Below are 14,851 nucleotides of genomic sequence, written 5' to 3'. Positions count from 1 at the left end.
CACATGGTGTGTCGTAAAGCATGATGCTCACCCTTGGTAAGCCCAAATAAGTAATAAAGAGCATTATCCTATCATCTTATTTAACCTGTTCATAATTACAGATTTATTTGAGGTGGATTTTGAAAACAATAGGTGCTCGGGACAGCAGATGTCATATGGTTGCATCGCTGGACTCCCACATAGTCGACTGCATTTGAGTCTCGGACCCGGCAGGTTGAAACTCAAGCCAGGTGCAAGTGCGTTCATGTCCAAAACCCCGAGAAGAAAGAGGAGTAGAAGGGATTGTGGCATGGCCATGCCCCCAGGGGATGATTTCTTGCTTCCTGTCTCTCTGTCTCTGTGTCTCTGGTGAATGCACACACCTTTTAACAAAAACCTCTCTTTAAAAAAAAAAGTTTTTTCTTATTTTTTTAATGTTTCATATCACCATGCTTTTTGGGATTTTCTCTTTCGACCTCTCCGGGTACAGGATTGTTACTTTTCTGGGTGTACAGGGTACAGTGGTGACTTTGTGTGGGGACAGCGAGGTGTTCCAGTGATCTGCGTCTTACTCTTGCCTTCGTTCACTATTTAAACTTCGAAATTTTCACCTTTATGATTCAGGTTGTATCAGTCATTGGATGAGGCCACAAAATAGATGATTTCTTCCTTTGATCCCCTTTCCTTGAGTAGACGTTTCAAGTGCTACTTACTGAGTTATCAGGAAAGTCATGACACATTTCTGCATAGCAAAAACATAGAAAAATACATCATGACTTTCCTGATGACCTAATATTTGAGGACTGGACCAGTTCAAACTGATCCAGCTGCCTGCTCTGGATCTGAAAACACTACTTGGCTGCTTCTTAATTCCTGAAAGGTTTAGTTGATTCTCGTGTTGTTTTGTCTTCTGCTGTGTCATGGACGGTTATAGTTAGTACTATTGGGAACCAGCAGTTAGCGTAATGGCTATGTGTTTGTGTATGGACGTAAGCATACAGGAACACCTTGTACATACACACGTTTGCAATCAGTGAGAATGCACCATCTTATTTATTCCAGAATTCAGGTTTTAAGTCAGCACTAGAGTCTCAGAACCAGATGGATAATAATCATGCGCCACAAAGAGAAAAAGCCAAATACCTAGCTATGGGGCCAGATATGATAGCATATCTTAATTCTTTTTATTTCAAGATCCCTTGTACTTTAAGCTACATTTTAAACCAGAAGAGAAATCAGAATAGGGTGATTACATATTTTCCATTATCATAGATTCGAAATGTGCCTCTCGGTATATATTTATGTAATTACATATGTGTGTTTGTGTGTGTATGTTAGTCCGTGGCTGGTATTCTGACAAAACATGCTCTGGATGATAAAGATTTTATTTTTCAGAAATTAATGTCTAAGGGCCGGCAGGTGGTGTGGTGGTTAAGGGCGCTGGACTCCTACATGGTTGACTACAGTTCGAGTCCCAGACCTGGTGGCTTGCTTTCTCACTCCCTCTCTCCCTCTCTCTCTCTCTTGCTGCCTCTCTGATCAAATTAAAATGTTTTTCTACTGGACTGGCATCTTCAGATTCATCTCGTCTGTTGGAGAAGTGAATCCAGTCCTCCCTTATAGGTATCCTTAGACTTCCAGTCTCTACAGCCTGGAGCTGGAACACCTGTCCTCACTTATTCTTAATGCACTTCGGAAATAGTCATAGAATATCGTGCATCTGTGCAGTAAATGAAACTGTAGAAGATAGTTTTACATCATTGTCCCTGGAAAGGGTTCGTTGAGTGTAGATAGAAATTCATAGTTCAATCTGTGAAACTACCATTGGCTGAAACTACCACTTTCTTTATTCAGATCATCTCGGTAGTAATCATTTCATATAATTGTGCACAGAATTTCTCCTTATCTGAAGTTGAGGCTTTTGGAACTCTTGGTGCCTTAGTGTGGATGGAGGAAGAAACTTCCAAAGCCTCCTTGGTAGACCAGAGTAGAAGAGTCACAACCTGAGGATGTTGAGGCTGGGTGGGAAAGCAGTGAGTGGCTGCTGGGGACTCGGAAGGCCAGCCTTTCCGTGTGACACTGACAGGTGTGGCAGGAACAGCAGGAGACTGAGGAGGGAAGGGAAACAGCACAAGCAGCCGCCGTAGGCGTGGGGGCCACTGGTGGTGAGCACAGACAGAAGAGTGGGTATGTCTTTCCCGGCAGTGAGCAGTGGAGAAAAGAGCCAGTGACAGCAAAAATGGGGTTGGGGGGGCGAGAGGATGATGGGAATGATGATGGTGGGCGGGCTGGAGAGTCTGAGGTCCTGGGGAACAGCAAGAGCAGAGGGGAAACAATGTTTGTAGTCAACCTGACCTCTTAGTACAAGAAGACTCAAATGGCCATTGGAAAATGGTGTGGGGAAGACGCATCAGCTGTGTGGCCCTTCATATAACGCCGTATGATGAGGGTTGGAGGACGGAATGAATGTTGAATGAGCACGCGCAAGCATCCATCATTTCTACAATGGGGGGAGGATAGCATTGCACCCATAGGAATATGCATAAAGAAAACTTTGACCATAGCACGTGCAAAGCTGAAGGCACACCTGTTCTGGCCCAGGTCTCCTAACTGATGGACTGTTGTGTCCATTACAACCAGGGATTATTGAGGTTGAGATGAAGTGGTCAGTTTGGATCCTATGGCCAGTGTAACAGGAACTCTAAGTAATATAACTGGTATGACTACTCGGTAAGGGCGGAGCATGGTGAGATGCCACTGAAGAGTCAGCCCACCATGGTCGAGCCAAGGCTTAGCCCCCGGAAGGCACATCTGTGCTTAGCATAGACAAGGGCAGACGAGAGGCAAAACAGAGGCTGGGAATTAGGCCCGATGGCCCTGCAGGAGCCTTGTTATCCTGTGAGTCTCCAGAAGTGCCACCGTCCTCAGAGGCAGTGCATCTGATGGTGCCAGCTAGCACAGATGGAGCAGTGGCATGAAGGAGCATGACTGGCATTTACTCTGTGCAAGGCTCTGTCTGTGGCTTGACCTCTTACAGGCATGGAAGGGCACAGGATGTTTTAGAAAATTTTGCCATTTGTATTTAAGTTTTTTAAGCTTATGATACGTTAAAGCTCATGGGCAAACTGTAAAATCACTTATCACCTAAATACATCAAATAGGCATTGTACTTTGCATCATTTGAAATGTACTTTCTACTTTCCAAAGCGTATTGGTAGACATAATCCCTATGCTTTTCACAACATTGCGCTGAGATAAAGGTCTTTTGTTTGTTTGTTCATGTGTTTCGTCTATCTCCATCTTACACATAAAGAATTTGAGGCGGAGTCGAGCCTGTAGCCTCCAGGTTAAGAAAGCTGCATCCTTGGGGCTGGCAGGTGGTGTGGTTAAAGGTGCCAGATTCCCACATAGCTGACCATGGTTCAAGTCCCAGACTTGGCAGCTTACTTTCTTGCTTTCCCTCTCTCTCTCTATCTCTGTCTGGTCAAATTAAAAATAATAAAAACAAATGAAATTAAGTAAATAAATAATTCTAGAAGAAGAAGAAGAAGAAAGAAAACTGGATCCCACATGGCCAGCTATGTGTTTCTAGCCTTGAACCTGACAACTTGCGAAACGCACGAGAGATAGGTGTGTGCGCATGCCCACATCCCAACAGGATGGCGAATGAGGAAGGGATTGCAGCATGACTATGCCTTGTGAGGATACTTTCTCCCTCTCTCTTTATTTTCTTTTGGAGAGATTCTTACTATAGGGCACGTGTGCTTGCCAAAAACACAGAGCGAGACAGAGACAAAAAGCGAGAAATCACCCCTAGGGAGGATGGCCATGCCGCAATCCCTTCTCCTCCATTCTCCTCTCAGGATCTTGGGCACGCACACACATGCACCCGGCGTGAGTTTAAGCCACTGGGTCTGGGACTCGAACCGTGGTCAACTATATAGGAGTCCAGCGACATAGCCATTACGCCAACTGCTGGTCCCTCTCCCTCTCTCTTTCTCAGTTTCTCTCTCTTTTTTTCTGGCAAACACACATGCTTTAAAAATTAAAAATTAAAAAAAGGAAAAATTGAAATAAGGTCAAGCATAAAGTCATCCAACTGGCTAGTGGCAGAGGGAGGGATCAGGGGACATGAGTTCCAGGTGTGGCCATGACGTTGTAGTAGGACCTGGTGCGTTGACATGTGGTTGACCTGAGCCCTGAGTGAGCGAGGCAGGAAGAGCACCCACGAAGAGAAGCAGGCAGTCTGTCCTTAGTGTCTTCACAGGGCTCTGTCCACTAAGAAACCTGCTTTTTATCCTCTGCATAAGTGTCCCTATTGGTGTTCTGTCTTAAAACAGAGTGAACTTGGGGTTGGTTTTGTTTTGCCTTAAACCACTTAGTAGGTCTGAACTGCCTCTCATTCAGCAGACCTCTTGCTCTCTGAAAGATTTTAGTTCTGCTGCCACAGTTCTGAGTATAATTGCAGGTGCATTTACGTCTTCCGCCTTTCTTCCTGAGTCAGGAATCAGAGTGAAATTCCGAGATCTCTTGACTTCCTGGTGACAAAGAACAGAGAAAAAAGACTCTTGCAAAAAATCAATTAAAAGATCCCTTGGAACTCTAAGATGATGTCTGAAGGGTCACTCAGCGGAATCACAGAATCATTCTTTAGTTCTGGAATGAGTAGTGTATAAAATTTACATATATGGCATATGGATAATGTACAAAATACTCTTTAACAGACATAAGAATGTAAGGTTCTTTGTTGAAAATAATGCGTATGGGAATAACCTTGATGTGATTGTCACAGACTGCTTGTGTGCTTTGAATTGCATGCCATAAAGATGGCGTAGGCCAGCAGCCGGCATGGTAGTTAGGGTGCTGGATTCCCACATGGCCAATCATGGTTTGAGTCTGGGACCCAATAGCTTGAAAATCATGCTGGGCATACATGTATGCCCAGAATCCCAAGAGGAAAATGGAGGAGAAGAGACAACTTGGGAAGTAACTTCTCCCTTCCCCTCTCTCTGTCTCTCTCTGGAAATTGCACACACTCTATGGCAAAAACCTAAAAAAAAAAAAAAATTAAATTTAAAAAAAAAAAAAAATTAAATTTAAAAAAAAAAAAAAATTAAATTTAAAAAAAAAAAAAAAGTATACAAATAAATGTAAAAAAGAAAAAATAAAATTAGGGGGGAAAAAAGGGGGAGGAGAAACTTCAGGAAGAGGAGAACATGACCCAGAGGCCATATATGACCTACAAAGCCTGAAACATTTATTATCTAGTTCTTCACAGAAAAAAATGTCTATTCTTGAGCTAGGAGGAATAAATAAACCCCACATTTTAATAGCTTTGCATAATAAAAAGCTTCTTATTTTCCTTGTTAATTTTTTTTTCTATAAGATTATTAAGCAGCCGTGAAGGAATTTATCCTAGGGTCTCTGTAACCACATCCTGATGGCATCATCTTTGTGCTCTGCAGTTGTGAGCAGAAAGCAGGGTAATGGTTTATGAGGGGTCTTTAGAAAGTGTGTGGAAATGTGTATTATGCAAAAAGCTTTTTGCACCTAAGTAAACTCATATTTAATTCCATTTTTGAGGTCTCTACATATACTACAGGACTAGAATTGGTTCCGTTTGGAGGTAGCCAGGTGAAATGCCTTATGCTTCTTATTGCTGAGTAAAATGCCTTAGTTAGAGACTGAAAGGATGACCTCATCCCATTACATTTCAAGACAACTGTGCTAGTGAGAGCCAGGCTGCTGTTCCCTAGCGACAGTCCATTTTCACATCTCATTCATAATTGAAGTAAGTGAGGATAATTTTTTGCCCATTAGAGGAGGTGGTTACATCAGATCTCCAGTGACATACCAGAGCTGTTATATTGCTGCAACTTAACACCTGTAACCTAGTATCCTAGGGAGATCTGTGTTAGCCTGTGAAGTGCAGGGCCTAGCAGGGAAGACGAGGAGGGAAGTGCTTATCTCTTGTCCAGAAAAGCGAGTGAGAAACGTTTCTGCTTCTGATCTGAACCAGCGTCCTGGAAGTTTCTGGACTCATTGATCAGACTGGATTATGACCCAGTACCTACTCTTGGGTTCCACATCCTTAAGTGTCTTGTGTGTGTCAGGGTCCAGTGGGTGGCATGGTGGTCAGGGTGATGGACACTCACGTGGTTGATTGCAGTTCAGGTCCTGGATTAGTGGCTTGAGGGTCATGCCAAGAGCGTGTGCATGTGTGCCCAGTGTCCCTAGAGGAAAGGGGATTGTGGAGTGGCTCTCTCCCCTAAGGGGGATGATTTCTCACTTTCCCTCTCTCTGTCTCTTTCTGTCTCTCTCTGGCAAACACACGCAACCTATGGCAAAAAAAAAAAAGGTATTAAAAAAATCTTGTGTGTATTTTTTTGGAGGAGAAAAAAAGCATGTAAAGGTGGAGCTCTTGAGGCTGAATGTATTGGGTTGTTGGAAAAGTCATGGTGCATTTTTGCATAGAAAAATATGTCATGACTTCTCCAACAACCTAATAAAATGTGAAACCCTGTGAGCCTGGCCCACATGGGCAGGTTCCAGGTTCACGGTCAGAGACCGCCCTAAAGATGTGCACGTGTGGGTGTGCCTTGGGGAGGGGGTTGGTGTGGTGCTGGCTTCGTGTCTCTGTGTGGTCTCCTCTGCCTCTGTTGCTCATGGAAAACATAAGTGAGCTTAAAAAAAAAAATGCAGAGCTTTAGGAATGATCGTCTCCTTTGATGGTGGTAAATACTGATGAAATGAGCCTGGTTTGTAAAGTGTCTTGGCACGAAACCTGGCATTTATTATTCTTGTATTTATTCATACAGGTGGCTCCAGGAAAGAAATTACTGAGCACTGGGAATGGCTTGAGCAGAACCTGCTGCAGACCCTCTCCATCTTCGAAAATGAGAACGACATCACCACATTCGTGAGAGGAAAAATACAGGTAGGGTTTAGAAACAAAGAAAAAAAGAAAATTCTTTTTTTAAAATTACTTATTTAAGTTATTATTTTTTGTTATTGTTATTTAAATTTGCTATAGGACCCATGCACTTACCAGAGAGAGGGACAGAGAGAGAGAAGGGAAGTGAGAAAGCAGGCCGCCAGTAGTCCAGGACTCGAACTGTGGTCAGCCGTGTAGAAGTCTAGCTCTTTAACCACCCACTGGCCCCAGAAAATCATTTTAATTGGAAATAACCCCAAATGTACAGAAATGTGGTAAAAATAAAAATTATATAAAATGCTCCTATTAACCCTTTACTTAGATTCATCCATTCACCTCCTTTTCTCAATTACTCTCTATGTGAGAGTGATTGTCTCCTAACTACTTAAGAGTGTATTTTCTAAGAATAGGAATATTCTGTTCGAGAGCCCCACCACACTTAGCTACTGCAGTCCTTAACATAATGTATAAACGTCATGGCTCCGCCTGTCATACCTTGGGCACTCGCTGGCCTTCATGCTCTTGACTGTTGTTGCCATGAAAACTTTTCAATTTTATTTAGTCAAAATGAGCAATTCTTTTATACCATCTGGAATTTTAGTCATGGTTTACAAGAAAACATTTCTTTATTTCTAGGTTAAGAAGGAATTGTAGGAAGTGATCTTACAGACCACTTCTCATTAAAATTCCACAGAATGGTGCGTTTCATTTTATGTCTTCTACTTCACTAGACTTTACATGTAGTCATTGTATAGTAAAAGAGAAAGGAATTTTAAAAAACACACATGGAATCGCATTGCTCTTCAGGTCTGATGTTTATGAAGGAGAGAGCTGCATTTTAACTGGACCGCATAAAATTGACGAGGTCTGAGTGGTAGAGAAGCACAGAAAATGCATCCACATCTTTCTTCACTCCCACCCGGAGCCCCTTACATTAACTGCTTTGAGATTCATGAGGGAAGTTTCTACACCATCCTTTGGAAGAGATTAGAAGTGAAAAAGATAAAAATGGGACAGAGGAGACATTAGGAAGAATCAATATGAAGATGGTCTGTGTATCTATCTATCCCACATATTATGACCGCCTCATTTGATCTGATTTCTAAGTCGTGTGTTTGAATTGCAGAGGGTGTGGAAAGGGAGAGAGTCAGAAGATTCCTCACTCAGTAGTGTAGAAGGGGCGCTGTGAGTGAGCAGCCAACCCATACAAGGAGGGTACAAAACCTGGAGCATTTCTCCACCCAAGAGCCATGGGAGGGTCAGTTGCCTTTCACAATCCTACCTCAGATGTTCTTATCTTTGGGAAATCGGCACACATCAAGAGCTGTGGGAAGAAACCAAACCTTGAAGTGACAAGAGCCAGGAGACATAAATAAGCAAATGATAAATAAAAATAAGAGTCATTATTCCAAATAACCATTTTTCTTGCCATTTGAGTTACACCAAAAATGTCAAATTTAACTCCCCTGAAACCAGTTACAAGGAGCAAATCGCTGTTAAATGCAAATATGTATGAAAGAATGTCATTCCTGTGCAAATGAATGGTTTTAAACTCTCACAGACTTTATTAAGGGAGCCAACAGACATTTTTTGGGGGGGAAACTAATTCATTTTTATAAATTATAAATGTAATAATTAATGATAGCGGCAACCATAAGCTAAGCCTTATACATAGCATTTGGTCCATCTCTCTTTCTAGACTTCTGTTAGGCATTTTTATCATTATAGTGGTAGCACTGTACCTAAAATTTTTTAAAAATTTTTTGGGACCAGCAGTTAGCGTAATGTCTATGTCGCTGGACTCCCATGTAGTTGACTGCAGTTTGCATCCAGGACCTGATGGCTTAAACTCACACGTGTGCGTACATGCCCAAGATCCCAAGAGGAGAATGGAGGAGAAGGGATTGTGGCATGACCATTCCCCTGGGGGGTGATTTTTTGCTTTCTGTCTCTCTGTCTCTCACTGTCTTTCTGGCAAGTGCATGCGCCCTATAGCAAAAACCTCTCCAAATAAATAAATAAATAAATAAATTTTTAGATTTTTGCCATAGAGCATGTGTGTTCACCAGAAAGAGACAGAGAGACAGGCAAAGGGAAAGTGAGAAATCATCCACAGGGTGACAGACGCATGGCAATCCCTTCTCTTCCATTCTTCCCTTGGGATTTTAGACACACAGATGTACTTGGTGTGAGGTTCAAACCTCCCAGTCTAGGACTTGAACCCCAGTAGGCCATACGGGAGTCCAGCACCTTAACCATCACACCACCTGCTGGCCTCCTTATGTACTCTGCTCTTTTTTTCTTGACCCATAGCTACTCTATTGTTACATAATTTTAGTTGTTATCTTAATAACTGAATGTTCTTCCATAATTGACTTTACCAGTCCTCTCTTTCTAGAAGTCATCTTATCTTCTAGACAATAGAGTGTTAGGCACAAACAAAACATTTAGCAGTTATACTCATGTAACTTTTCTTATAGACTTCGAATTTTCTTCTTTGGGGTAGACTACAAAATGTGGATTAACGTAGTATTAGTCTAAACCATTTTAATGGGGCTTAGTGGATATTGTCAGTATATTAGAACCCCTGTATGATTACAGCATTGCCCACTTATAGTCATCTAAATGACTTTTCACATATAATAGGTAAAAGTTTGTGTCTTGATTTTTTTTTTCTAATTTTTGCTATAGCATGCTTTCGCTAGCCAGAGACAATGATAGAGGTGATAAGAAATCACCTCTCATGGGGGATGGCCATACCACAGCCTCTTCTCCATTCCCCTTAGGATGTTGGATATACATGCACATGCGCCTAATGTGTTTTTCAAATCACTGGGGCTGGGATCCAAACCACTCAGTCGGTTATGTGGGATCCAGCTGCCTTAACCACCTTGCCATCGGCTGCCCCTGTTTTGGTATTTTCATTTTCTGTCTTTGATTAGGATGTTGAACATTTTTTTCATGCTTGCTTAGTTAATTTAACCTTCTTTGTAAATTACCTCTCTGTGTCTTTTTACATATTTAAGTTTATATTGGACTTCTGATGTATTAGGATTGTAACAATTTTCCAAAAACTATGAGGCCCTATGCCCTAGAACTGGAGTGACCGATTTCATGCTATGTAGAACCTTAGAATCTATGGAAAGGAGATGTTCCATTCCTTTGTACTGTCATCTGGTCAACCTACTGAAAAAGGGCAGCCACTGGAACAAGGCCCAGCATTCTGGGCCCTCCTTTTTCTTAAAGGTGGGAAAGTTGGAGGCATAGCTGATTAATCTTATTGTTGAAATTGGTTCACAAGGTCTGATCTGTTAATATTCAAAAGTATTGGATCCCCGAGTATTTCAGAGTGATGATTCCTAGTTCTATATTCTCATAAATCCTTTCATATTTAAAAGCTTTTCTTTTAAAAACTCAAATGTATATTTTTAAAATGTTGTGTTTAGTAGATCTTTAGATAGCATAGTCTTAATTTTTTTTCCACTCAAAACATATGACTACTATTTAGTTTGATATTCATTCATTTATTTCCTTTCCTTATGTATTTTTTTTACACCCTCCTCACCCCCAAGGCTTTGGCAACTTTGCCACATAGGCTCTAGGTATAGTTGCTGACTGGGGAAGGTCTTTTCTTCCACTTCTAAGCTGACTTCTCTTCCACTCCAACTGGAGGGCCAGTACCCTTGTGCTGCCTTCTGGTTTTCCAAAGCCCCCATTGGAGTCCCCTGTCAAAGCCTGGGTCTCTAAACTGCCTACGTCCAATATTGATCTCCTTGGCCTATGCAGCAAGTGCAGCATTTCTGCTCTCTGAGTGGAGTAGTATCAAACGCAGTTAGATGAAGACGCCTTACTTCAGATGTGTCCCCAGGGAAGTACATCCCAGTGCCAGCCATACTGCCTTCCTCTATGATAAAAGAACAGAGTCAGCAACCTGGTCCTTAATTTCTTAAGCATTGCTAACTCTGAAACAATTTCATTGGATTGTTGGAAAAGTCATGACATATTTTTGCATAGAAAAAAAACAAAAACTGCATTATGACTTTAAAAAATCTCCACCTCTGATTTATGCAACAAAGACTAAGATATAGCCTCTTAAAATACCTTCTAAATTGGAAGGACACATATACTCTTTTTTTTTTTAAGAATAATTTATTTAATTTTATTTATCATTATTATTTTTCCTTTTAGTTTGCAACAAGGCTCATGTACTCACCGGAGAAAGACAGAGACAGAGACAGAAAGAGAGGAAGTGAGAATGCAAGCCACCAGGTCATTCCCATGGTCGGCCATGTGGGAATCCAGTGCCTTAATCACCACGCCACCTGCTAGCCCCCATATAGTCTTCTAATAATTTATTGAGTATGTTGAAGGAAGGATCTTTATCATTGGAACTCACAGTTGTACAGGGACCTAATAAAATATTTTCTGCCAACATATCACTTAAAATAATTAATAGCGAGAATGCTTAGTCCTCAGTTTAGGGTGGGGTTAGTTTCATGGAGAATGTGATATTTATGCTGAATCCAGAGAGGTCAATTTCGTCAGATCAAGAAGAGGTTTTATGGCATGAGATTTAATGCCAGCTTCCTTTCTCTTTCACCAACAGCCTCCAGAAGCGTTTGAAATTGGAATGCCCTAATCAGTTCTCTGTTTCAGAAATAGAGTGTCTTGATAGGATACAGTTGGGAAGCTGTTGTAGTCATTCCTGGCATGTGTAGAAGGATTTAGAGGTGGTTTCCTGTTAGAATAGGGTAAACATTTGTCTTGGGGTGGGTTTGCATAGTAAGCCTGCTGTTGTCTGCTTTTAACTAGGATTGAATGGGGGTGGAGATTATGGAAGACTCAAGCCCTCCCTCCTGCCATCACACCTCATTACCATGACTGCCAGCAACAGGAGTGAGAGGTCTGGCAGTAGAAATAAAAATAATTTCCATGCATAATGCAGAGAGAACCAATAGTACTTGATGTGGAGAGAGAGAATCATGATTGGGAGAAGGTTCACAAGGAGGTGGGAATTCAGCTGGACTTCAGGGGTTGAGCAGATGAATGAAATAGAGAACACTGTGTTTCTAGACTATGGACCCACAAAATCGCAGGACCATGGGCAAGAAGGTGGGAAAATACCCAAATGATATGATATGTTTAGGCCCCGAGGGTACCTCAGGCTGCCTGGGGCAGAGTTCCTGATGGGAAATTTTGGTCAGATGTTAGTACAATGAGAGAAGCAGTAGCAGTGTTGTGCAATCTCAAATGGCATGGTCTAAATATTTAAACTTGATACTGACAGAGGTAAGGAGCCATTTGGGATTTTGATAATAAGAATTTTGTAGTCAAAACCAGTTTTAGGCAGATCCCGTTGTAGGGAGCATCAGGGGCATACTAGAAGTTCAAGAGCCCTAAAGCAGGAATTCCTGGTGTGATGAGGCAGTTGCAATTTTATACCCTTATGATACCTAGAGCTCAGTCATGTCAAGAAAAATCTAAGAGGTTGCCCCCGTTCACACAGATACAGTGACACTACTGGGACTGAACCCCAAACTCTCATGGGCTAGGAAAACAACAAAACTCATGCTTTTTAATGCTACCTTGAGATCAAAGAATGTGAAAAAGAGTGGGAGGGGTTTCATGATTACAGAGTCAAAAGGTGCAAGTCAAGTGAGCATTTTCTGTTAAGAGATGTGTGTAGAAGCCAAGGGAATTTCAGAAAGGTTTGGTAACAGTGAAAAGGCTTCTCAGGGCACCATAATGATTGAACAGTAGAGTAAGCCAAATCACTTGCTATGTAACTATTTCATTTCCTGGACAGCTGTCAAAAACTCCTGTGCCTAATACACACTGAATATCCCTTAGCCAAAATGCCTCAGACCGGAAGTGTTTGGGATCTTCGATTTTTTGTTTGTTTGTTTATTTTAGAATATTTACATATGCTGGTCCCAAAACTAAACAGGAAATTCATCTGTGTTTCGTATGCATCTTACGGGCAGAGCCCAAAGATAATTTTACACACTATTTTTTGTTGCGGTGTTTTGACTGCAACCCATCACATGAGGTCAGATGAAGAATTTTACACTTGTGTTATGTTGGCACTCAAAAAGTTTTGTATTTTGGATGATTTAATTTGGATTTTTGGATCAAGATGCTCAACCTTATTTTTGTTCTCATATTTTCCACTTTCCTGTTCAGATGAATACTTGGTCCTTTTGAGTGATCCTGAGACAGTGTGTCTGTGGCTAAGCATTAGTTGGTGACATGTAGTTTGTCTTTTTTTCTCTCTTTTGTCCATTCATGTTGCATTTTTGTTATGTTTTTGTTTATTTTTTTTAAGAGAGACTTTTGCTATAGGGCGTGCACCGTGCACACTCACTGGAGAGACAGAGGTAGAGGAGATAGAAAGCGAGAAATCACCCCCAGGGGGATCGCCATGCCACAATCCCTTCTTCTCTATTCTCCTCCCAAGATTTTGGGCACACGTGCACACACCCCCAGCCTGAGTTTAAAGCCACGGGGTCCGGGACTTGAACCACAGCTGACCATGTGGGAGTCCAGTGACATAACCATTATGCAGTCTGCTGGACCCAGTGTTTTTGTTGATTTCGAGAAAGGCAGACATAGCCTTTGGGATGACTATCTTAAGTTTAGTTTAAAAAAAAAATAGAACTAGCAAAATCTTTGTGTCTTTCTCATTGGGCTTAATTCCAGGTAAACATAATAAAATAATTGGCACTGTTACACACACACACACACACACACACACACACACACATATATATAAAATAAAATCTATATTGTTATTTGAAGAATGTTTAGATGTTACTTGTTAATTGGCTCAGAATCTGGGGATTGCCTTTAAACAGAACTCCTCACATTTTCTTTTCATTTCTATCCTTAGAACCTTTTTTTAGTCACATTAACACCAGGTGTGTGTTTTGTTTTTTTACCCCTGATTAGGGCATCATTGCAGAGTATAACAAAATCAATGATGTAAAGGAAGACGATGACACAGAGAAGTTTAAAGAAGCCATCGTGAAATTCCACAGGCTGTTTGGGATGCCCGAGGAGGAGAAACTCGTCAACTATTACTCTTGCAGCTACTGGAAGGGGAAGGTCCCCCGGCAGGGTTGGATGTACCTCAGTATTAACCACCTTTGCTTTTATTCTTTTCTCATGGGGAGAGAAGGTAAGTCATCTAAGATTCCAGAGAAAAGCTTTAGAAAGTCTACTGAGATTTGCCCTGAACTCATAAATCATAGTTAAATATCAAAGACACATCTGTGGGGTACCAGCAGGTGGCGTGGTGGTGAAGGCACTGGACTCCCACATGGTCGACTGTGGTTCAAGTCCCTTCAAACTTAACACCAGGCGCATGTGCACATGTGCCCAGAATCCCAAGAGGAGAATGGAGGAAGGGATTGTGGCATGGTCATTCCCTCCCAGAAGGGGGTGCTTTCTCATTCTCTCTCTCTCTCTCTCTCTCTCTCTCTGGTGAACACATGTGCCCTATAAAAAGAAACTGTAGTTAATAACCAAATCATTATTTTTTGATTACTTAGCAAATGAATTAAATTCATTTATTTTCAGTTCAATAATTGTAAAGAAATTGGTCCTTAAATAATAAAGATTCACTAAAAATATAATTAGTTTAACACCCATTGACTTTAATCCATAATAATTCTCAGAATTTATATGGTCCAGATCGTCTCTTAAAACTAACCAGCAAGGGCCAGCTAAGGGCATGGCAGTTAAAGCATCAGGATCTCACGTGGCCGACTATACCATCTGAGTCCCATATCCTGCAGCTTGAGAAACATGCTGGGTGGCTGTGTGTGTGTGCCCAAAGGAGAATGGAAGAGAAGTGTGTGTGTCCCATGAGGAGAATGGAAGAGAAGGGATTGTGGTATGGCCATCCCCCGGGGTGGGGGGGGGTGTGCTTTCTCACTC

General features: G+C 41.6%; 1 protein-coding gene across 2 annotated transcripts in view; it reads left to right on the top strand.

Moving 5' to 3' along the window:
- TBC1D9 (TBC1 domain family member 9) overlaps window positions 1–14,851 on the top strand; it is a 168,285-nt gene that overhangs the window by 107,921 nt on the left and 45,513 nt on the right. For both annotated transcript variants that reach the window (XM_006144638.2, XM_006144637.2), the window contains exons 3-4: window positions 6,798–6,916; window positions 13,862–14,090. In XM_006144638.2, the coding sequence (XP_006144700.1) occupies window positions 6,798–6,916; window positions 13,862–14,090 (348 nt within the window). The remainder of the gene's footprint in view (window positions 1–6,797; window positions 6,917–13,861; window positions 14,091–14,851) is intronic.

Source organism: Tupaia chinensis, unplaced genomic scaffold (assembly GCF_000334495.1).
Source record: "Tupaia chinensis unplaced genomic scaffold, TupChi_1.0 Scaffold000127_2, whole genome shotgun sequence".
Lineage (NCBI taxonomy): Eukaryota > Metazoa > Chordata > Mammalia > Scandentia > Tupaiidae > Tupaia > Tupaia belangeri.
Note: the sequence above shows the minus strand (reverse complement) of the source record. Positions and strands in the feature narration are given on the sequence as shown.